We start from the raw sequence: 25,846 nt of genomic DNA, 5'->3' as shown, positions 1-25,846 counted from the left end.
TGTTGAATGTGGCCATATATGCTTTTAAGTTTCTTTTCAGCTGCATCAACCTCTAGGCTTCATTCCAAGCCATGACCCAAGGTGTGGACAAGGGGAAGGGGCAAGCTAACCTTATGTCGACCCTATGGAGTAATGTGGACCCAGACAGGAAAAATGATGGATGGGGTAATAATGAATGGAAAGAGGGTAGTATATGTGGATAAGGGAGCCGGACCATGCAACCAAAATCAGTGTTTCCCGTGAAATACCATCCTTGGAACCAAATTGTCAATAAAAGAGATCCTGCAGGACTAGAATCCAAGGTTAATTCGTAAAAGGGGTCTAGGGAACAGAAGCATAGACCTAGCCCATTCTTTTCATTGAATCCCCCCATTAATCCATGCCCAAAAGTGTCCATGATAAGCAAACGACAATACTCAATTTCCAAATGACAAGGCATACCTTTAGATTCGGGAGGCCCACCTTCAAACATATGATCGTGGTAGATGGGCAAGAGAGTACATGGCTGGCTCGAGTGGCGGAGAAGTGGGCACAATGAGCTAGCTGGTGGCTGCAAGGTGCTGCTGGCTGTCGGCTGAGGACCATCTACAAAATGTGTGCAACACCTCCCAAGCTACCCAATTTCAACAACAATCCTCCTCATTAGAGACTTGCCTTTGTATGACTAACCTAAACCTCTAGTTCTTGGTGTGCTTTTCATTTTGTCCCCCCACCAGGTGCTGGTGTTGAGAGCCATGATCCAAGATAATATTTAGGTGTAAGATCATATGCTAAGGCATGTAGTGGAATGTTTAGGATTGCCATCGTTTTTCAACCTTTACAATATCTCTAGGCTCAACAATATCTTTAATATACCCCAACATGCTATCCATATGCTCATGCACCTCTCGTTTTATTGGGCGATATGAATTTGCAAACTTGATCATGTAATAAATTGGCTTGGTGAATTGCAAAACATATTTAACCGGTGACCAAAAGTGACTTTGAAGAACAATTCCCTTCACTACATTAGAGCCATCTCTCTCAGTGCTTATGTCATCACATGAATCACATGTCACAATAGCACCTAAAGCTTGTCTCACCTTCAATCAGTGCTTAGAGGTGAGGTAGTAACTTGCAATTCTAGCTGTTGCAATCTTAAGCAGCGTCAATTTGGATTAAGTGCCATAAAAACAATTGAGCCTTATTATCCCTATGAGAAATTTAATTGGTTGCTTCCCTCTATTGTACAACTGATTAATCCATCCACATTCTTTATGCTTCGCAATATCACGCATCAAAATATCTAATGTGTGCACCAAGCACCTGTACCGAAAAATGTGTGGATGATGTTACTCATTGATTGTTCCTGCTCCCTTACAATTTGTTGCATTATGAATGATTACTTAAACCATATTATTAGGACTAGCATCCTGAATTGTTTTCAATAGGAGATTTGCAATGTTTTATGATGATATAGTGATGAAGGAGTCATGACTTGCAGGAAACACTGCACTGCTAGCAGAAACAATAAGAACATATATCAAATGTTTATTTTTAATATTTGTCCAACCATATAATATAATGGATAGCTTGCAATGTTCCAAATCATCTGTTAACCATGTCAAAGCTCTATGATTATTTGCTTACTCTCTGTCTAATAATAAAGTCCTAACACTCAAATAGTTGGGGCTCTTGTATCCTTTTGGGGTTTCATTGATGGCCTTAACCAAATCATGCTAGTAGGGATATTGAAGCACATTGAATAGTATACTGTAACCAGAGAGAAACTGCACCGCTTTTGCATCCACATCGTCCCTGCCACCAATGTTAAGGAAATCTACTATTATTCTTCTAAATTGAGAGGTTCCAGAAGTTCCAAGAGGAGATGAAGTGTGGCCACCACCACCAAATCTAGAGGTTGCACTTGCATCAAACTGAAGTTTTTGTTTCCTACTTTGTCTTTTTTTTGCAACATCCTCTATTTCAATGTATTTTCTCCTTTGCTACATTGATACCTTAAGGAAAGCTGAGATCCCTATGGCACCCTTATTGTTATCACTCTCTGTTGCGCAACAAAGATGCCTCTTCACAGTCATATATGAACTGCTATAAGGTTTTCCACCATGATAATCTTGAGGATTCTATGAATTTGAAGGTTCCACCAACTCTCCCCTCCTCAAGTTTTGTCAGAAATCTCCACAAGGGTATCAATGAAGCTTTTCCCCATTGCATTTCATTGCCCTCTTCATCCCCTTCCCGTTGAAATCCTTCCTTCTCATCAGACATTAGAATTTAGGTCACTATGAGTGTGACCACTATCCTCTTCTTCTGTTTCATCTCTTTGATGCCTACTGCCCACCAACAACATGAAAACAAAAAGTGAAATGATAAGCCAAAGTAACACCATTTTTTTCAAAGCTTAGATGGACAACCTACAAATGAATAAGAATAAATAATAGAAAATCGTAGTAGAGGAGGAAGGAGAAACACAAACAAGAAATACAAGAATATGAGGGAGTTGCGGTTTGCACTTACCACTTTAACTCCTGACATGTTGAGCTAGATGGCAGCCCTTGTAATCTCCTCCAAGCTTCTCCTTCTCCACTCCTCCAAGCTCTCCTTTGCTTTCTCCTCGAACCTCTCACAAATTTGCTCCCAAAAACCTGCTTTCTCCTTTGGTCTCTTCTCCAAGCTAAATCCAATGATGAAAAAGTGAGAAAAAGAGAGGGGGAAGAGACCTTTTAACCTCATCGTCCATCTCCCTAAACCTAAGTTGCACTGAAACGGATACGGGAACGGATACGGATACGGGGTTTGAAACGGATACGACAAATTTTCAAAATATGAGGATACGATACGGCAAGGAAACGACATGCATATATATATATATATTTCATATTACCATTCATCTTTTAGAATCTAGAATCTAGAATCTATATCTAAAAATGCATAGTCATCGTCATGAATTCAACATAAACAAATCATCATCATCAATTCAGCATAAAAATTGTCATCATCATTAGTGATTATTATAACATTCAACATATTATCATCATCATTAATAATGTAATCAGAAATGCAACAGCCTTTGTGCTTTCGGGTCCAACTCCTTCAAAGAACGTGTCATGCATGGCAGATGATATCTATCTTCCTTGCATGACAATTAAAAGGCCCATGGGATCATTGGGATATTCCATCAAGACCTATCTGAACATTTCAATCTTCTCAATGTCAGCTTGGTCTTGTGACTATATGCAGGCACAAGATTGGCTAGAGAAGATTTGTCACATTGGAGGGATTTATGAAATCAAAAGCAAAATCAATGACAATTAACAAAACCTTAACCAAAATGAAAACTAATCGCTCAAATAAATCTCTTTACGAAGACATTCATCAAACCCCTTTATTTGCATTTTTGAACATCTTCTTTTTCTTAGTAAGAATTTTTGATAAATATATGGAGTGTTGTTGTTTCTAAAGATTTAGAAAAGATTTTATGAGACTCTGTTTATAGTGAGTTTATTTGCAAATCTGATTTCTTCATTTTTATTATTTATTTATGGCTATGCAAATTTTCAAGCTTTTTAACATTTTAAGGGTGGATTCTGATCACAATTTTCGTGGATCTGTTTTACCGGAAACGGATCCAAAAAAATTTAAATCCATTGGAAACGTATCCAATTCCAAATCTAAAGTTTCCGATTTTTTGAAACGGCACAAAAACGTTTTTACAGTGTTTCGGACAAGAATCGTATCCGTTTATGTATCGGAAACGGGGATCCGCGTTTCTGGGAAATTCTTCAGGAGTTTCCGGTAACTTAGCCCTAAACTCACTATAGGCCCCACCTAAATTGTGGTTGAGGGGAATAAAAATAAAAGAAAACTTGGCTCTGTGGAACTGTCCATGTTCCTCTGGAACTGCTTGAGAACCGCGATAGAGCCATGGGTCGAATCTGCAAAATCATGCATGGAACTGTCATGGTTCCCACAGACCAGGAAGTGCATTTTTCAGCCTGTAATTCAGTTCCGTTTTTTTCGAAGTACTTTTCCATTACCAGTTTTGGCCTCTGAGCCAGTGGGGGTGGGCGGAGGTGGGAGGGATTATTCCTACAACATTGCGTACAACCCAACAAATTAGAACAGCAGCCATACACATTTTTGGAACAGATTTCTGTAGCAACAGGATGATTTATACAGAGTTTGGTAGAGTCGTACAAGCTATATTCTGCACCAAAACGACTAGGTTTTGCTGTAATATCTTTTTTTGTTTTCTTAGTGGCTCTTTTCCTAGTTTGGAAGCCCTTGTAAACTTGGAGTAATTTTAATAAAACACCGATATTTGAAGGGAAAATATTTCCATGTGTATTTTGGAGACTGATTTACTATATCTTTAACCAATTTTTTATTTCCAGTTAAATTTCCAGGGAGTGTATTTTATTCTATGAGTTGAAGAATTCAATCTAAATTATTTTTTCAGTAAGAAGACCACAAGAAGTAATCTAGCTAGGTTGCTGGATTAGAGATTTTAACATGTTATCAAAGCTTGATCTTTGAGGGAAATCAATTTTTAGGTAGTTACTGTAGCAGATTTGAATATTACAACGACAGATTTGAAAGTTATTGTAGCAGATCCTAAGGTTACAACAACAGGTTTGAGTTTCTGGTAGACAGATCTAGTGCAGATATGCTTACAAAAGGCAGATCTTGTGCATTTGAGCTTCTAGCATACAGATCTGAGTATACAACATTGCGAATTTGAGTAACCATTAGACAGATTTAGTGCAGATTGTAATGTTCCCTCCAAATAAATTTTATCAAGGTAGCCATACAATTTTCCAATTTTGGGGAGCTATGCAAATTTTGGGCAAACATTAGTAGGGGGAGGGGGTTGGGGGCGGGGGAGAATTAAGAAGTTAGTGGAATGTGGGGGCCACCCCTAGAGAGAAAATCGAACCCCTTGGAAGCAAGTAGAATTGGAGGGAGAAAGGAGGCAAAAGGGTCGAATTGATGGGGTTCACAAGGGAGAAGGAGGAAACCAAGATAAATAGGAGAGAGCTAACTCATTTTGGGGCTTTTTGTCAATCTGGGAATTATTCTCTTGTATGCTTGAGCTGCTGAGCCAAGTCTACAATGTGCTGTTCAACACGAGGTTCCATGCCGAGAATCTCACCTCCCTCTTCAGTGGACTTCGTGTTCCACTCTAGGGGAGCTTTTAAGTTTTACACATTTTTCAATGTTGTTCCGGAGCTAATTGCTGGGAGTTTTGTCCCAATTTTTGAGCAGTCTGGGTGCAGAACGAGAAACTCGCACTGCTTGGGGGGAGCAGCTACAGGGCAGCTCGAGTTCTGGGCTTTTGGAGGTCCATTCTACAGGGTTATTGTTGGATATTTTTAGGGGTTTGCAAGGCAAAGCTTAAGCATATCACACAGACCTAAATTTACCTTTCCAGCTAGTGCGCAGAGGCTTCCTGGCAGGGCTTGCACAGGCAGTGAGGGAAGATGACTCGAATTGGTGAAGGGCCAGGGAATTCTCAGCTGTTTTTACAAGGAGTCAACAAGGAAATCTACAGAGGATTTTCTTGTAGTTTGGCATCCCATTTCAGGCAAAATTTCCGGGAAGTGCGAATTGAGGAGGAATTCACTCTAGAAGAGGGGTCCTGGGGGTGGTTGGAAGTAGCTCAAACCCTTTCTGGGTATTTGTGGGTCTATTGAGGGGAGCCTGCCAAATTTGCAGAATTTTTTGAGCCCTCTAGAGGGGTCAAACACTTGTTCCATTCCAGCCAAAAGCAGCAGAATTACTGGGCCAGAGTAGGGGTTTGGAGGAACCACTTTTTAGCACTTAGGCAATGCTTTCCTCACCTGGGACTTATCTAACTTGATAGCAAGCCCAGGTGCAAATGTTCCAACTCATTCTGCCCCCATTTCATCAGATTAACAATATGGCTCAACATTTCTTGGTGTAAATTTCTGGTGTTCTAATATTTCTGCTTATTGTTTAATTTTTTATTGCATGTCTGAGATTTTATGGCTGTTATCACTTAATATTCCCATTAGGAATATTACAAAGATCTAGGCTTATAACAAGAAGATCTTGCAGATCTGAGTTTCCAATAAACAGATCTATTGTAGATATGGATATACAACTAACAGCTTTTGCAGATCTGAGTGACCAAGATAGAGATCTAATGCAAATGTAGGTTTACAGCTAACAGATCTTGCAGATTTGAGTGAGTAGCAGACGATTATAGTGCAAATCTAGATCTGGGTAGAACAAGCGAATCTTGCAAATCTAAGTGATCAATAGACAAATCTAGTGCAGATACGTCTATACACCAGGAAATCTTGTAGCCCTTGGTACCAACAATTATTATTATTATTTTAATTGGGTGCTAGAAGGTCTAAGCAAATTTTCCAAGCAATTTTGTTTATATTTTGAAGTTGAAAGTTGTTAGTCCCAGGTTTGAAGATAGATTGGATGGAGCTTCAAACTCCTCACCTTGGAAAGAAAGAGTCACTTTTTTTTGAAGGAAAATGATCTTTGGGATTTCATTGACAAAGTAGTTCCTTCACTTAAAGATCTGTAGCATTTGGTAGCTCATGAGAAGGTGATGTTGAAGTTTCTAAGTCTAATAGTTAGAAACCCTCCATGTACTTTCTGGTTTATTCCTTCCTACTTGTTCTGATTAATTAACAAGTTATTTACCATGTAAATACTGAAAATGAACACAAGTACATGCTCAACGCATTACAAATCATCAACTGAAGGAAACAGAAACAAGCACACAAATGACACCTTTATTTTTGGACTAATGTCCCCAGAAAAACCGAATGCGGGAAAACGATGCAACTATCTGCGGGTTTGATTTATTAAGTAGTTTCAGAATACAATCTGGGTGCCAAATCTAGCTCACCCAACAGAGGAAAATCTCGGGAGTAGTACCTCTCCTTCGGAGACAGATGCTCTGGCTAAAACATCAGATAAACACTCCGGCAGCTCCTTGGCTCCAATCTTCCCCACGAAAAACCCCAGTGCCAGCTTCTAGGGTCTGTGTCAACCTCTTCTGCCCTCTGCATCAGCTTTCCCGGCAGTTCCGGTTGTTCCCTACAGTTCTGGCTTCTACCCTCTACGTCATCTTTCTCGACAGTTCCGGCAGTTCCTGGTAGTTCCGGCCATTCTCGGTAGTTTCGGCTTCTGCCCTCTGCGTCAGCTTTCCCGGCTGTTCCTGACAGTTCCGGCTTCTACCCTCTGCATCAACTTTCCCGACGGTTCTGGTAGTTCTCGGCAGTTCCGGCTGTTCCCAACAGTTCCAGATTTTGCTCTCTGCGTTAGCTTTCCCGGTTGCTGCGTTGATCTTCCCGACACTATCTCTGCCTTTCTACTTCTGTATTCACTGCCCCTCAGCTGCAGCTCCAGATCACTCTCAACTTTCTCAGCGAACCCAACTCCAAAAAGTCGAAATCTTGATCTCTTGGTGTGTTCTCCAACTGACCCTCATGCTTCCTCTTATACTTTTCTCATTGACAAATCAATGGCCGAGAATAAGTTCCTAATCAATAGATAAGATTAGATCTGGATTGATCCATGACCTTTGGACTATTCTAACACAGTTTTATATTAATTCACATTAATATTTTATTTTCCCTAAGTTTAGACTTACGAACTCCATTAAAAATATTAATTTATTTTAATATCTCCCAAACTATTTAGAATCTGCCTAAACCCTTTCTAGGTATTGGAGATCTGATGTGCCTTAGCTTCTCCACCAGTTTTCGTGGCTAGAGCGCATCCGAAGCTACCCCAAATCAACACTCCCTCTTAGCGAGGACTATGCTCTAGTAATACTCCTCACTGAGCGTCACTCTGATCATCTGGCATCGGTTCCTGTGCTGATGCTAGGCCTGCTGCCCAACATCCTCTGCACTGCTGCATCTTGTACTGCTACCCATGGCCCTACCACTACCACTGCTGCATCTGTACTGCAACTCCCTCTGCATCCGTGCTGCTGCCCATGGCCCTGCCATTGCCACTGCTGCATCTGCACTGCAACACCTCTCATCATGCTGCATCGTGCTGTAGCACTACCATTGCTAACTGCTTCACTGCAAATTAGTTATTGAGAAGTAAGTAACTGATCTCCCACCTCTGACATCTCTGTCAGGCTAGAGACACCTTCGATGCTGAAACTCCCTCTGTCACTGACAAGTGCTCCCTCTCTGACCTCTGCGTTGCTGCAACAACTCTATGCATCTCCCACCGTTGCACACCTCTCTATGCCATCCTGCAATGGTGCAACACTCCCGTGCCTCTCGCAATGTTGCACCCTACTAGCCTCGCGCTGGATTGGAATCCTGCACTGTAGCTCCCTCTATCGCTCCATCCGCATCTGTCTTTACTGACATTGCTAGTACTGCTACTCCTCTTCGGGGCTCCCGTAGCAAGGTCTAATTCAAGAGGTTGGGTACCTCGAGGATCCTGCCCCTCATTACATGTAGTCCGTCTGACTACAGCTCGATGTCTCCCCACTTCTTCTGAAGTGGCACATGAGCACTCATGGCACAATCATTGTCTGTCTCCACTTCTTTCTTTGGCCTTGCTGGCACTGCCTTAGTCTCGGAGGTCTCTCCCTTACTCTTCTTCCTTGGACACAGGGTCGCATAATGACCCAACTCTCCACAGTGGAAGCATTTGACCTTGGAGAGGTCCTTCTTCTTCTGTTTCTCTTGCTTTCCCTCAGATGCTAGGGCAACATCTTCCTCCTCCTTCTTGATTCTGTTTCCCTTGCCGTTGCTTCCCGCCTTGCTCAGCCTTTTGACTTCTTCTTAGCGAAGAGCAGCCCACATTTCCTCCAAATCTGAAAGGGTCGCCCTGCCTAGTATGCTTTGGACAAACACCTCCCAGTCTTCTGAGACTGCGTTCAGGGCTGTTCTCACCATCAATTCTGGATCCGACGTTGCCCCTATGGAAGTTAGTTGATAGCGAATCTCCTTCAGTCAACCAAGAAATGGGCCGATCTGTTCTCCCTTCTTCATCTGGTATGATCACAGTTGATTTTCTAGTAGCATCTTCCTCTACACGGAAGTATGCTGATACAACTTGGTCAGGGCCTCCCACATCTTCTGTGCCATGTTCTTCTCGGCAATATGTGGTACTATATGATCGTTGACCCCGTTAAGGATGATACTCTTAGCCCTCACCATTGCATCCTCGTACCTGTCGTTATCACCTGGGCCAACTAGGATAGCTATCGTCCTCAAGGCGAAGTGCTTGACATGATTCCTATCTAGTATGGATAAGATTCTAGCCTTCTAGGCTACGAAGTTTGAAGCTCCATCCAGTTTGTCCTGGTCTCTTACTCCGTGTAGTGCCATTTTGCAGCTCCTTTACTTCCCTCCTGAAAGTTCTTGGTATGACTCCTCTAAGCCTTGATTTCCCTCCTGGAAACCCTTCTGCCAATGTTGAGATGCCCCTCTCCAATCGTCTGTGCAACTGCAACACTGATCTGGATACCTTGGCTAGAAATCCACCTTGACAGCAACTCCCTCTACCTTGGCCTTGTCTTGCTAGGTATTGTTGTGACTACAACGCCCCACCAGCTCCACTATGCAACTTACCCACAGCCTCCTAAACCCTAGCAAACTGAAGGTTAGAGCTCCTAGGTTTTGCGCAATACCGACACCGGCAAATCAGTCTCCTCAGCCAACTGTGTTAGCCCTCCTGGCTTCTGCATGGGCCTGCCTTTATCTCCCTTAGCGTCTACGCTGCCTCTTCCTGGCTCAATCTTGATGACGCAGGAACTACGTCACCCCTTCTACTCTGCTAGGAACAACTTCTTTCACTCAAGACAACTGTTTTCTGTCGCTGCTCTGTTCGGCTGATGTCCTCAGTTCTCCTGTGATCTGCAACCACACTCTGATACCATGTTGAAGTTTCTAAGTCTAACAGTTAGAAACCCTCCATGTACTTTCTGAATTGTTCCTTCCTACTTGTTCTGATTAGTTAATAAGTTATTTACCATGTAAATACTAAAAATAAACACAAGTACATGCTCAACAAATTACAGATCATCAACTGAAGGAAACAGAAACAAGCACACAAATGACACCGTTATTTTTGGACTAATGTCCCTAGAAAAACCCAATGCGGGAAAACCGGTGCAACTATCTGAGGGTTTGATTTATTAAGCAGATTCAGAATACAATTTGGGTGCCAAATCCGGCTCACCCAACAGAGAAAAATATCGACAGTAGTACCTATCCTTCGGAAACAGATGCTCCGGCCGAAACCCCGGATAAACACTCCGGCAGCTCCTCGGCTCCAATCTGCCCCACGGAAAACCCCAGCGTCAACTTCTAGGGACTGTGTAAGCCTTTTTTGCCCTTTGCGTTAGCTTTCTCGACAGTTCTGGCAGTTCTCGACAGTTCTGGTTGTTCCCGACAGTTCTGGTTTCTGCCCTATGCGTCATTTTTCTCGACAGTTCCAGCTTTTGCCCTCTGCGTCAACTTTCCCGACAGTTCCATTAGTTCTCGGCAATTCTAGTTGTTCCCGACAGTTTTGGCTTCTGCTCTCTGCGTCAGCTTTCTCGGCAGTTCCGACAGTTTCAGCTGTTCCCGACAGTTTCAGATTCTGCTCTCTGTAGCAGCTTTCCTGTCTGCTACGATGATCCTCTTGACACTGTCTCTGCCTCTTTGCTTCTTTATTCACTGCACCTCAGCTACAACTCCATAACACTCTCTCAACTTTCTCAGCAAACCCAGTCCAAGAAAGTCGAAATCTTGATCTCTTGGTGTGTTCTCCAAATGACCCTCAAGCCTCCTCTTATACTTTCCTCATTGACAACTCAACAGCCGAGATTAAATCCTTAATCAATGACTAAGATTAGATTTGGCTTGATCCATGACTTTTGGACCATTCTAATACAATTTTATATTAATTTACATTAATATTTTATTTTCCCTAAGTTAGACTTAGGGACTCCATTAAAAATATTAATTATTTTAATATCTCCTAAACTGTTTAGAATCTGCCCAAACCCTTTCTGGGTATTGGAGATCTCATGTGCCTTAGCCTCTCCACTAATTTTCGTGGCTAGAGCACATCTGAAGCTACCTGAAATCAACAATTAGATCTATGTAGGTAATCTTGAATGAAGTGGAGTATCATCTAATTCCTCGCTTGTTTGAGAAAAAGATAGCCAAGAAGATGTTTGATGCCCTAGTAAGACTCAACCAGAGTGAGAACATAAACAAGAATATGGTATGAAGGAATAAGCTCAGATCCACACAAATGTCTAGATCAAACTGAATTATTAGTTACCTCATAAAGGTCACTTAGATATGTGATCAACGTGCAACAATTCGGGAGAATTTGATCAATGCAAAATTGGTAAATATACGATTAAATGGTCTCTCAAGGCTTCGGGAACCATTTGTCAAGGGTATTTGTGCACGGGAGAACCTTCCCACTTTTGAGATGATTTGGGACAATTGTGTCTAGGAAGAGACTCATGAGGAGTTTAAAGCCAAAAGACAGGAAGGTGCGAGAAGTTGGTTATTGTTAATCAGACAAGGAAGCGCAATGGAAAGGGTTCTGGTAAAGGAAACATTGAGGAGTCAATCTTACAACTGGGGAAGAAGAAAGACTTGAGTAAAATCAATTGTTTTGTATGTCACAAGCATGGTCACTGTGCATAACAGTGTCTAGAGAGGAAGAAGGTGAAGTCAACATTTGGAGATAGCAACCTCAATAGAAACTCAAATGTGTGAGTTTGCTATGCAATTTGAGAAGGATTTCTCATTTGTTTGTTGCCTTTCTACTTGCACAATTTCCAGGAGTGCATGGCACATGGATAATGTTGCATCTTTCGTTATGACGTTAGGACTGGAGTTGTTTCTTAGCTGACAGTGTAGGACTTCAGAGTACATGTGGAGATTAGTAATGATGCCAAGTATGCAATAAAATATTTGGGACAATTTAGTTTTAGCTTGATAGCTCGTTGGAAGTGAATGATGTGCTATATGTTCTAGGGCGCAAGAAGAACCTTGATTCATTCTTGGTCGTGGAAGACATGGGTTTTGTTGTGGAGTTGCTGAAAGGGAAAATACTTATCACACCAGAAGGATCTAGCCCTGAAACTACTAAGGTTATTGAGTTTAGAGAGGGAAATTTGTACAGGTTAGATGGTGAGCCTATTCGAGCCTTGGTTCATAGCAATGACAACCTGTGTGAGTTGTGGCACATGAGGATGGGGCACTTGCATTATGGCACATTGTTGAATTTGAGGGAGATTGTCACTGATCTTCTAGATTTTAGTTTTGAGCAATCAAAGGTGTGCAAAGGGTGTGTACTTAGCAAGCATTCCATGGCTGCTTTACTAAGCAGCTTGTCCACGTCCAAGGAGATTTTGGATCTAATACATTCAAATGTATGTGGGTTGTTGTTTGTAGTATCAATATAGGGAGTTGTGTATTACTGTTAGATGTCTTTTATTGATGACTTCTCTAGGATGACATGGATCTACTTCATGAAGACCAAGGATGAGGTGTTCAATTGGTGGAGAACTAGACATAGAATCTTGTGGAGAATCTTTCTCTTGTTGCCATAAGGTCTAGCCTCGCCCAATGAGGCTTTCCATCGGGCCTGCCAAATTTTGTGCAACAAGGATCGCTAAGAGCCTGTTTAATGATTCCAATATAGATGGGAGTTGGGTGGTTGGTCTTTGGCTCCTCTTGAGGTCAGAGATAGTTTGGTTCTTTTTGCTTTAATTCCTTAGATCATTCTTTCTAATTTTTTTGAACTTCTTCTAGCATGTGCCTTTCCTCCTTTATTAGATCTTTTGAGCATGTCTTCATTGAGAATCTCAAATTAATTATTTGGGGTTTAGCAAGAGGGCAGAAAGGATGATTAGCCTTAGATTGGGATGTTGTTGGTTGCTGATGTTCTTTTCCTTGTGATTGTTTACATTCTTTGTTCTAGTGGGTGGAGTGGTAACTCCCATTTTGCAATCTCTACTAGGGTGGCCATACTCATGGATACTTGTTACTTGAAGGGAAGTTGTTTGTATTGTAGTTCAACCCTTGGATGTGGCACCATCCACCGAGATTCAATTGGATAGCTTCTAGAAGCCCCTTTGGATGGTCCACTTATGTACAAATTATTGCTTAATAATATTGGCAAGATTTTGGGGGTATTGAGGATACAAGTGGAAAGGATTTGGAAATTTACACCATTTTCCCAATGGCAAGCCCATTTAATTTGGTGCATTTAACTTGATATCTGCACAATCATCCAATCTAGGAACACAATCAACATCTTTCCTTCCTCGGTTTTTGCATGGTAGCTAGAAAGAACATCCATAAGGTTTTCTTCACTTCATTGGCCACCTTCGTAGAAGATGGATGTTAAAAATGAGGTCTTTATCGTAAAATCTTGGTTTCAAAGCATGTGTTAAAGTGTGCAATGTAGTGTTTATAGGTTTGATGGTCCATGTTGAAGCCCAAAATAGTGAAAAGAAGGGCTGAAACGTGGTGCTCATAGCCAGCCCCAAACATGATAGAAATTCATTTCTAGATTTTTGGTATGCATTTTTGGATGGTGGTACATACCAAAAATCTCTTCGGTTTGTATGGCAGATGTTCCATACCCGTACTTACATTTTTGTATATGTTATATCCAATGTTCCACTAAGTTTTTGGGACAGGGGGATGTGGGAACAAGGAGACGCACAAGGGGGATATATTGATGCACCCCCATATTTTAGGGGAATTCAGGCACGGGGGCATGTCGGGGTGTGTGTGTGTGTGTGTGAATATATATATCTATATTAGGATTGAAATTCAAATTGAATAATGAATTACATTAATGATTCAATGAAATATAAATGGTAAAATATTGTATTCATTGATTCAAATTCATCATTCTTCATTCTGAAATCTACATTGATTTAAATTCATCATTTGTTATTTTAGAATATCGTTAGTACTAAGCAAAGTAATAGATACTGAAGTCTGAATACTGGATTAGTAAATTGAAATTACTCAAACTCAAAAAAAGAAGAGTGAGGAGTGAAGGACTCAGTCTGAGTTCATCAACATCTAGAGTCAAGACTCAAAAGTTAAAACTGAAAATGAACAATGGATAATGAATCATTGTTATCAGAACTGGACTGGTCATTGAATCGACCAACCCCAAAACCGGGAAGCAGAAAAAACCGGACCAAAAATCATTCGACCAAAAAATCAATAAATATTCATGTGCATCCCATATGAGTCCAAGAAAAATCATGCTACAAAAAATACCTATATATCATCAAAGTTATTGCCTATACTGGGAAGTGGTTGTATATATCTTGTAGATATCTTATTTTAGCATTTATTTCATCTACATTGTATTTCCTTATTTGGATGAGTTATATTTGGATAGACGAGTGTGTGCACTTTGCAAATCTCGTACATGCAATTTATTCTCCCTTGTAGATATTGATTATCTGCAAATTGTACTCTTGATATACATATTGTGCAGATTATGCAAGGGATAAATAGTTATGTCACTCTTTCTTGTGTGTGTGTGTTCATGTGCAGTCGTTCTGTGTTAATTGTTTTCCGCATTCTTATATGTGTCTACACATCAACTCTTGGCACTCCATATAGTCTAAGATTACAAAATAGGTTTCCTTTCTTCCAGTGGTTAAGCTTGCTTCCCCAGATTATGCATGATTACATTTCACAACTGTCGACCCCCATGCTTCAATTGGCGTCCTTTTCCTTCCAAGATCCTTTTTAAGGTTGTTTGTTTTGGGTTGTGTGACGTTTTATTTGGGAAGCTGTAGAAGGAGAACAAGAGCTTTCCATTCTAATGCTGACTATTGAAGAAGGTGCCACTGAAAAGATGTATTAGATGAGTTAAGACAACAGCGATAGCTACTCTAACAAGAATAGTATATCTCATGGTGCACACCCAAAACGTGAATAGCTCTCTCCTTATAGAATTCTAATATCTCACCTTTTGCAAGTGAAGAACAAGCTCACCGTAGTACTTTTCTGTTTTTATGTTCTTTTTTTGGGCTATTATTTAAAAAGTTGCCTTATGGAGAGAAACAACTGAAAATGACTGTTTTGGGGTTGAAACGCACTTCTTTGGAGAGAAGCATATATTCCCCCCTATACAACCTTATTTGAGAAATGTCAAGGCATTTTGGAGCATAGAAAATATAATGTCATGTCTTTATTTCCTGGCCATTTTTTCTGAAAGCTTCATGCGAGTATGGCATTTCTGTTAATATTGTCTTGCCGTTTGAAGAGGCATGCCAGCTAAGAAACACCCTGATCAGTAGTACTATGTTTAGTAGCACAATAGCTCAGAGGTGCTTATGGTTCAGGGAAAAGTGTTTTCAGGAAATTCTTGATCAGAATATTTTATGCAAATTTATGTGAAGGAGGATTTGGGAAACATTGATATCCAATTTCAAACTTTTTGAGGTAGGACCTATTCCACATGGTTTGGGTTCTCTGACCATGAAATTCAGTTAAACTTCAAATTTTCAGATGGAATCCCAATAATATTTGGCATCAGGTTCATCCATATATAAATTTCAAAAATTTGGATACATGCATAGACATACACATGTGCATGTATATAAAAACTAAAAGTTGATAATTTTCTTTATAAATGTGTCTAGACACATACGCACACACACTTTATAAACTATGTTGCATGGGTTTGCAAACCCGTGTTCTATGAAGAACCAGATCCTCCATTAAAAGAAATTGGGTTCTTTTGTCATGACGGGTACGAAGAACCCCAATGATGGGTACTATGAACCCCAAAATTGGGTTCTTTGGGGTTCATTTTTGTTTTTATTTTTAAAATTTTAATTAATTTAATGGGCTTCCCCTAATATTCCAGGTTGGTAGTTCTTCATCTTGCGAGAGGAATTGGAGTATTGATGCCTTTATCCATTCAGTAAAGAGAAATAGCTTGGGCTCAAAGAAGGAAAAGAACTTAGTGTACATTCATACCACACTTAGTCTCATATCTCGAAAAGACCCTGGGTACATGGAGGGTTCCTTTCAAGAGATGGGACCAATACACAGATGATGCTATGTGTGTGGATGAGGAGATACAACTAGATGGCCTTATTGACCTACCTCTAGTTGCTATGGATGAGCAGGGGCCTCAAGATGAGAGTGATTCCTACTTGGAGAGCATGCTAACTGAAGATCTGAGTAATGTTGATGACATGGATGCTGATGATATGGCTTGAGGAAGCCATTGTTCACTATTAGCTATTTTTATTTTAGTATTTTAAAATTTTCCAGTTCATGTTTAGAGATGCCTTAAGGCAAATTTTGAATGCAGTATGACAATGGACATATATCATGATTCTTATTAATATGTAAACTCCAATTTTCACTTGACATCAAACTAGAAATTTTGAAATTTCAATGTGAATGATGAATGTTCAATGATGTGCATGTTTAAATCTTTAAAGTTTAAATCATAAATATTTTAGTTTTCTTGTTTAATGTTGAAAAATATACAAATTCATATATATTATAATTTATGAAATATATTATTTATATAAATTATAATATACCCTCAAAGAACACACGCACCTTGTTTCAAAATATGACATACTAGTCCCTGTCCCCGAACCCACGTTTCCTAGAAACATAGTTTATAAATTGTATCTGATCATTGAAAATGACTTCTTTTTTAAATATTTGCTTGGAGATCTGTCACAGGAGTTCGCCTTTGAAATTTGACAGGCTCCTATGAATTTTCATTTTTTGTTTAAGATCTAGTGGATTTTCATAAATAAAATTTGTTGAATGTTGTGACTTATAGTAGGGCTAAGGAGGAATAATTAAAAATAACGAATGACATTGAGCAAAATCCTGTTACTCACCAAAAGTAGGTTACCCCATGGGAGAAAAATTTTCTCTTATGTTGGACAACCAGCCGGATAGGAGCCCCACACATTGCTCAATTATGATGATTTGCCACATTCCTCTGCTATTTGGATGGGTGAGACACCTCTCACCATCTGACATTCCTCTTGAATGAAGGTGGGCCACTACTCGGTAGGTACTTTAACCATTTTGCAATCAAGTCCTTTTACTTAATGTTTTGGGCATCCTAACATGGATAAATGGGTGATCTGGATAATTGATTGTTTTTTATTATAAGCTTGTTCTCTCAACTTACCAGGGATTTAGTCTTTAGCCCTAATCCAGTGGGACCTCCTCTAAATCCTTAGGGTTACAAGAGGGCCACTACTTGTGAAACTTGGATTGAAGTAGCGTGTCCATAACCAGTCCATACTAACCACTTTTCATTGCCCCATGTTATCACATCCATCCTTTAGGTTAACTGTCATTGGTTCATTAGGATTTGGCACTCATACATCCACATGCTTGAGTTAAGGCGGGAAATTTTTTCCTGGAGGTTGATGCAGTTACAAGAAAGAAAAACCATAAGATGGCCACAACAAAAGAAAAAGAAAAGTTAAAATGGGAAAGATGGTCAAGACATAATTAGCGCATGGGAAAAATCCTAGCATGAGCTCCACCCTTCTGATTAGCCATCGCTTGATTCCTGAGCACTAGATGCTCCATGTCATCATAAGGAGCCCTTGCATATCCCAACCTCAATAAGAAAGAAACTAACTCATCCTTAATGGGTAAATAACTGCTATATCATAAAATGTAAGACTGGACCGCTTAGCTGTGCTCCATATAAAAGCATTATCAAAAGGAACTAAAATGTGCACTAGAGGGGTGGAAAAGCCAAAATGCTTAGCTCATTTTGCTTATCATCAAAGATTCTTGATAATGGACCCAACATGCCCCCCAGCTGGCCTTGACATTGTTTGATGTGCATGCCTTGATCCAGAGTCAAATTATGATGATCGTCCACGATATGATTAAGGAGGGCTTGCACTACTTCATGGAGCCCCAGTGTTGGAGTGAGATTGCACCACATTGTCTTGATGGTACCCATTGGGATGACACAGGGAACCTAGAGCTAGATTTTGGACAAATGGAGGTGTTTTAAGGCTTGACATGAGGATTCTTCCTCAATTTATGGAGGATTCTTCCTCAATTTATTCAGCTATTGGGTTCGATTGTAACTCACTTACTTCATGTTTAATCAAAACCTGTTATGGGGTTTTTAGATGGATTAATGGATGTGATAGACCTCATGTAAATGGAGGATCACTCCATTCTTATTGTTGATCATCACTTGTGGATTTCGGCATTCTTTAGAGAGCTCAATTTAGCCTTATTGTACTTCTCTACTTGTGGAGATGTGATGTTTTGGAGCTATTGCTATTGGAGATTAATTTGTGTATTGGAGATTCCTTTTTGGGATTGAAAGAAGGAAATTTATTGGAAAAATTGTGAGTATAATTGCAGATTTTTAATGGCTTTTCATGTGATTAATGTTTGCCGGGGTTTTTCTTTTCTTCCATGTCTAAATGCATATATTGATTGGAAAATCATGCTTGATCATTGCATACTTAATATTATTTTCATTGAATGCCATAGAGGACCTCCTAGAGAGCTTTCCTCTACTTACTCCAAATGACTCAATCACCCAAGTAGGGAAAGGAATTGGGAAACCTTATGATAGTCAAAACTCATAAAATTTTAATCTTTTCCTTCCTATCTCTTTTTCCAAGCCCTTTAAGGCAAGCTACTATGGATACTGCATAGGGCCGAATTCAACTAGCGCCTCAATTATGAGGATGTTTAGGATTTTGTAGCTTGATTCACCTTGATTGATCCTTTAAATTCAAAATCTAACTATTTTCATGGTGGAATTTGCCCTAATAGGGCTGATGGCATCTAGTCTAGGTAATTTGTGCCCTAGTTTAACCGTAACTTTGTCTAGAGGCTTCAACTTGGGGCTTGATTTGAAGGTTTTCCAACTGCCTTTGTTGACTTCATCATTAATGAACCTTTTCTTTGTACTTGTATGCCTAGACACTCCTTTATTGAAATACATCTTAAAACCCTAGGTGTCAATTGCGTTTCTAAGGCTTTGTATATGGAACACTGCTCCTACACATTGATAATTGTGCTTTTGTCCACTGAAGAAGTACCTTGCTTAGCCTTTGATCTATATCACCTTTGGCCAATTGACTTGGAACATCCTTTAGGTGAGGGAAGTCTCTTGTGTGGTGAAATTCCACTAAAAAGCAGGAGGAGGATTGCTGAGGTGACAGCGGCAGTCCACTTCATTGTTGCATCTTGATCTGGCTTTTGCCTTGTGAGGCCTCTCACAAGGGGTGCTAGATTTTGAGGCAACAGGTCCCACACAATCTCTAACTATCCCAAATAAAGCACAAAGATGTTCTGTTTTATGTGACACAACATCCTTGATATATAGATCAAATGAACTCAGTTTATCTTTGAAATGGTTAGATTTGTATTTATTCTATGGCTTCAAGGAAACATATGATAATTTTCCTTTAAAGTTTCTGAATGCTATGGTTATCGTGGCCTGTATTTGATGTGACATATTGATGACTTTACAATCTCTTTCAACTTTGGGCCAATGACACTGTCAACATATATGACTCATTTTGTTCTCTGGCTATTATGTTTACTGTTACATGGAAGGGAACAAGTGTAGGGTAATGCGAAATGGAGCAGGTATGTTTTTTAAATGTCTTTGCTATGATAACACACTATTCTGGTTTTATCTGAAAGCATACTTTTGTTGTAGGGCAGAGTTTTTGAAAATTAAAATAGTTTAAGGTTTAATACAGTCAATGTCAGATGTAATGCTGAAAAAATACTACTATTTTCAGAGCTAAAACAAATATAGCATTTATCCAACATTCTGTGGAATTGTCTGTCATTCGGTGTTCTGATGGTCATAGTCCCCTGGATTATAAATTGGCAGTATTTGATGGTATTCATATGAAGCACGGGTTTTAAAAACATTGAACATATTGTTGGTATTCTGATGCTATATTCTTCAATGTCTTTTAAGACATTTCTAGATGATGAAAATGTAGTTCCATCTCATGGTGATTGTATTCCGAGGTTTTCCAAAAATGACATATAACCAAATAAGTTGGAAATGTTATGCTGGTTCGGTTCACGAGGTTTGAATGAAATAGAATGATCTTTTGTATTATACTTGATAGATTGATGTTAAAAAAAACTATTTTAATTTTTGAATGCTTCGTGACACTCTGTTTAAACATGGCAACTTGAAACTTTGCTGTTGTGCAAGATTGAGAGGTTTCCAAGGTTTCAGGACATCTGGTTTTGTCTCAAGATGATAGGCAATCCATCTAGATATACATACTTTTATGATTTAAACTAGCCTCATTGAATGCTTTTCATTGCCTATGAAAAGTCGTGTCGTTTTGTTTGTTGATGATGTAAACCACTTTTATCAGGAGGCTTTCTTCCATCTTTTGGGTAACACATACATTATGGAATGTTGGTCTTTAGAGGAACAGTTTCCACTTTTTTCTCCTGTGATAAAGCATCTCAACCTCTAACATGAATGCATGTTTAAGATATTCCATAGGGTTTAAGGGCGTACAACAGCAAGGCTCAAAGACATGAGCCAAAGGAACAGTTCCCACCTTATTCTTGAATGTCTATTGTTTTGAACTGTAGATTTCTCTAACGTCTATATGTCATTTCCCATCGATGGATTTACTATCAGAGAGTACCTACTGTAGGCATGCTTTCATGTGGACCAAATTAATTTCATTTATTAGAAAGGGACCGAGTGAAAATGGTGAAAAAAATTTCAGTCTCTATGGCTGGGGATTTCTTGCTTATTGTGATTACTATCCACTGGGGTTTGACTTTCACAATTTGAAATTTATTAAATCTCTGAGAGATTCGTTCAAATATAAGCATATGTAATCTGGTTGAGTACACAGGATATTGGTTAGCTGCTTACTTATACATGTTTGCCCCTTTTGTAGTCACTACAGTTGGCTGCATCAAGAGTGCTGTGCAGCTTATGTGTTATTGCACAAAGGACACGCCCTCATTCAGTTAGTATTGAAAGCTATCTGCTGAGTGCTAAACAGGTGGGAAAGATTCTGTAGGATTGACTTTTTATAATAATGACACTTGCAAGAGGCAATGTTTAAGCTTTCACTGAGTTAACATATCCTCCTTGTACTCCCCAACATTGTATCTTGATTCAAGTTTCGATATTTCAGAGAAAATATTTGAGTTCTGTCCTCTCTCATCTGTTATCTAAGGAAGGTGCTTCATCAAATGTTGAGCTCTTCTCCGCGGTAATGGACCTTATCACGTCTGCAGCTGTTTACCAGGTATGCATTTTTCCTCTGGTGACTTTCTAGCCAGTGGTGCATGTGTTGTTTAAATTAATGTAAACATTCTTTCTCAGTGTATTAATGGAGTATATGTTACAGGACTGCTTAGTGGAGATGTATATTGTCATAGGGCAGATGGTTATTGTAAAGCTACTGATGTAATTTTTTAAGTAAAGAAAAATCATATGGTTTGGGTTTGAGATTGAATTTGACATTAAGTTCATCCATACACATATTTCAAAATTTTCAATATATATATATATATATATATATATATATATTTATTTATTTATTTAAATAAGTCCTAAAGTGCCCACATACCAGTACCTGATACTTGTGGAAACTTGGAAACATCTTGGAGGCTTATGAGGAGGGTCGGGTCCATAGGAAGCCTAACGAAACCTCATGTATGGAAAGTGAAGTCGAATTAACGTATCAAATTAAGAATGACAGGTTAATTTGTTTTCGTTTTCCATAGATCAGGGTTCTTTAGGCTCCCCCTAACACCCATTTTGATTTGGGGGCGGCCCCAGAGGGGGGAGGGGCACCAATTGATTTGATAATGCCAGTTATTCAATAGTTCCAGCTTTTTATTACTCAGTTGACTGAAAATGGATTTGAGATCCCAGCCAACATTACCCCAGGTGCCATTCAAAGAGAATCTCTGGATGGTCAGTTTGGATTCTAGCGATGCATCAATGGCAATGTCGAGATAAACGTTTGGATTGTCTGAGATGATGCATATTGCGTTTCTATTCACTAAAGGTTGCCCATTGCATGCATACTGCATTTCTTTTCACTAAAGGTTGCCCACTGCATGCTTCCAACGAACAAACCAAAAATAACAAGTTGTTCAAAAATGTGTAACTAGGTCCAGTCTTCATAATAATGAAATGTACCTTTGATTCTTGTAAATTGTAAAATGAAAGAAAATTATTATTATTATTTTTGGAGCACGGTTTTCATGCTCAAAGTCTTTTAATTTATAGGTCAAGCAGCCATTGAGTGTTGATTTGGGGTAGCATCAGATGTGCTCTAGCTACGAAAATTGGTGGAGAGGCTAAGGCAAATGAGATCTCCAATATCCAGAAGGGTTTGGGCAGATTCTAAACAGTTTGGGAGATATTAAAATAATTAATATTTTTAATGGAGTCCCTAAGTCTAAACTTAGGGAAAATAAAATATGTGAATTAATATAAAACTGTGTTAGAATGGTCCAAAAGTCATGGATCAAGCCAGATTTAATCTTAGCCATTGATTAGGGACTTAATCTTGGCCGTTGATTTGTCAACGAAAAAATTATATAAAGAGGCTTGAGGGTCACTTGGAGAATACAACGAGTTGATGAAGATTTCGACTTTTTGTGGCTGGGTTCGTTGAGGAAGTCGAGAGAGTGATCAGAGTTGCAATTGAGGGGCAGTGAATACAGAAGCAGGGAGGCAGAGATAGGACCAGGAGGATCAACGCAGAAGCCGAGAATGAGGGATGTAGAACCAACCAGTGGTACATGCATAGCCAACCAGGGCTCATGCAGAGGCAACCGGGAGCTACACAGTGCCTCAAAGGGCTAGCGTGGATGACGCAGAGGGCGAGAGGGCTGACGCAGTGCCTCCAGAGGCTGGAGCAGGCCAAGCCAGAGTGACGCTAGGAAAACGCTGGGCCAGAAAGGGTTGACGCTGTCCCTAGAGGCTGACGTTGGGGTTTTGTGGGGCAGATTGGAGTTGTGAAGCTGCCAGAGTGATTATTCGGGGTTTCAGCCAGAATATCTACTTCCGAGTAGAGAGCTACTACTGCCGAGATTATTCTTTATTGGGTGAGCCAGTTTTGGCACCCAGATTGTATTCAGAAACTGCATAATAATAACACCCTTAGATCGCTGCACCAGTTTTCCTGTATTGGGTTTTTTCGGGGACAATGGTGCAAAACAACGGTGTCACTTGTGTGCTTGTTTTATTTCCTTCAGTTGATGATCTGTAATGTATTGAGCATGTACTTGTATTTATTTCCAGTATTTACATATTAAATAACTTGTTAATTAACAGAACAAGTAGGTAGGAATAAATCAATGAAGTACATGAAGGGTTTCTAACAGTCAGACTTAAATTCCAACATGGTACCAGAGCATGGTTGCAGATCACAGGATAATTGAGGACATCAGTCGAGTAGAGCAGCAACAGCAGGAAACAACTGTCCTGAGTGACAAATGTTGTTCCTAGTAGAGTAGCAGTAAGGAAGGGGTGACGCAGTGCCTACATCATCAAGATTGAGCCAGGAAGAGACCGGCGCAGATATTGAGCAGGGTAGAAAAGGCTCACGGAGAGCCACGCAGAGACCGGGAGGGTTGACGCAGTTGGCTAGGGGAGCATTTCAGCCAGTGCTTGATTGCGCAAAGCCTAGGAGCTCTAACCTTCAGTTTGTTGGGGTTTAGGAAGTTATGGGTAAGTTGCAAAGTGGAGCTGGTAGGGTACTGTAGTCAAAAGAGTACCTAACACGGCAAGGCCAACGAGAAGGGAGTTGCTACCGAGGATTGCTAGTCAAGAAATCCGGTCAGGGGTGCAGTTGCACTAACGATTGGAGTGGGGGCACCTCGACATTGGCAGAAGGGTTTCCAGAAGGGAAATCGAGGCTTAGAGGGAGTCACACCAAGAACTTCCAGAAGGGAAGTAGAGGAGCAGCGAGATGGCAGTGAACAGGGTAAGAGACCAGAACACACTGGACGAAGCCTCAAACTTTGTAGTCTGGAAGGTCAGAATCTTATCTTTTCTAAACAGGAATTATGGCAAGCACTTCGCCTTAAGGACGATAGCAATCCTAGTTGACCCAGCTGATAACGACAAGTATGAGGAGGCAATGGCGAGGGCTAAGAGCATCATTCTTGACGGGGTCAAGGACGATGTAGTACCACATATTGCCAAAAAGGACACAACAAATGAGATGTGGGAGGCCCTCAAAAAAATTGTACCAGCATACTTCTATGCAGAGAAGGATGTTACTAGAAAATCAGCTGCGGTCATACCATATGCAAAAGGGAGAACATATCAACCCCTTCCTCGGTCGATTGAAGGAGATCCGGGATCAATTGACTTCGATAGGAGCCACGCTGGATCAAGAATTGATGGTGAAAACAACCCTGAATGTAGTTTCAAAAGACTGGGAGGTGTTTGTCCATAGCATACTGGGCTTGGAGACCCTTCCAGATTGGGAGGAAATGTGGGCGACTCTTCGCCAAGAAGAGATCAGAAGGCTAAGCAAGGCGAGAAGCAACGGCAAGGGGATCATAATCAAGAAGGAGGAAGAGGAGGATGTTGCCCTAGCATCTGAGGGAAAGCAGAAACAAAAGAAGAAGGACCTCTCCAATGTCAAATGCTTCAATTGTGGGGAACTGGGTCACTATGCGAGCCAGTGTTCGAGGAAGAAGAGCAAAGGAGAGGCTTTCGAGACCAAGGCTGCGCTAGCAAGGGCGAAGAAGGAATTGGAAACAGATGATGACTGTGCCATGAGTGCTCACACACCACTTGAGCCGAAGTGGGGAGACATCGAGCTGTAGTTAGATAGGCTACAAGCGATGAAGGGCTGGATTCTAGAGGTACCTAGCCTCTTGGATTAGGCCTTGTTACGAGAGCCCTGAATAGGAGTAGCAGTAGTAGCGAATGTCAGTAGAGACGGATGCAAATGGAGCGATAGAGGGAGCTACAGTGCAGGATTCCAAGGACAATGTGAGACAGTAGTGCGAGAAGCACAAGAGTGTTGCACTAGTGCAGGATGGCACAAAGAGGTGTGCAACGGTTCGAGATGCAGGGAATTGTTGCAACAACGCAGAGGTCAGAGAGGGAGCACTTATCAGGGACAGAGGGAGCTTCAACATCATGGGCATCTCTAGCCTGACAGAGATGTCAGAGTTGGTAGATCAGTTACTTACTTCTTAGTGACTGGACTGTAGTGCAACAGTTAGCAGTGACAGTGCTATGGGCAACATGATGCAACAAGATGAGAGGGAGTTGCAGTACGAATGCAGCAGTGGCAGTGGTAGTGCCATGGGTAGCAGTATAGGATGCAGTAGTGCAGGTGATGGGAAACAGGCCTAGCATCGGCACAAGGACCGATGCCAAGTGATCAGAGTGATGCTCAGTGAGGAGTATTACTAGAGCAAAGTCCTCGCTAAGAGGGAGTGTTGATTTGTAGTAGCATTGGATGTGCTCTAGCCATGAAAATTGGTGGAGAGGCTAAGACACATGAGATCTGCAATACCCAAAAAGGGTTTGGGCAGATTCTAAACAGTTTGGGAGATATTAAAATAAGTACTGTTTTTAATGGAGTACCTAACTCTAAACTTAGGGAAAATAAAATATGAATGGGAATTAATATAAAACTGTGTTAGAATGGTCCAAAAGTCATGGATTAAGCCAAATCTAATCTTAGCCGTTGATTAGGGACTTAATCTTGGCCGTTGATTTGTCAATGAGAAAAGTATATAAGGAGGCTTAAGGGTCACCTGGAAAATGCACCGAGTTGATCAAGATTTCGACTTTCTGGGGTTGGGTTTGTTGA

At 40.4% G+C, this 25,846-nt stretch overlaps 1 protein-coding gene across 5 annotated transcripts in view; it reads left to right on the top strand.

Moving 5' to 3' along the window:
* The window catches only part of LOC149180358 (nucleoporin (DUF3414)), a 426,459-nt gene that overhangs the window by 312,779 nt on the left and 87,834 nt on the right, over window positions 1–25,846 (top strand). For all 5 annotated transcript variants that reach the window (XM_089416071.1, XM_089416072.1, XM_089416070.1 and 2 more), the window contains 2 exons: window positions 20,939–21,046; window positions 21,182–21,295. In XM_089416071.1, the coding sequence (XP_089272197.1) occupies window positions 20,939–21,046; window positions 21,182–21,295 (222 nt within the window). The remainder of the gene's footprint in view (window positions 1–20,938; window positions 21,047–21,181; window positions 21,296–25,846) is intronic.

This window comes from Pinus tabuliformis, chromosome 3_2 (genome assembly GCF_031772625.1).
Source record: "Pinus tabuliformis cultivar Carrire ecotype Pingquan chromosome 3_2, CPIR1, whole genome shotgun sequence".
Taxonomy (NCBI): Eukaryota; Viridiplantae; Streptophyta; class Pinopsida; order Pinales; family Pinaceae; genus Pinus; species Pinus tabuliformis.
This window is presented reverse-complemented; position numbering and strand designations above follow the sequence as displayed.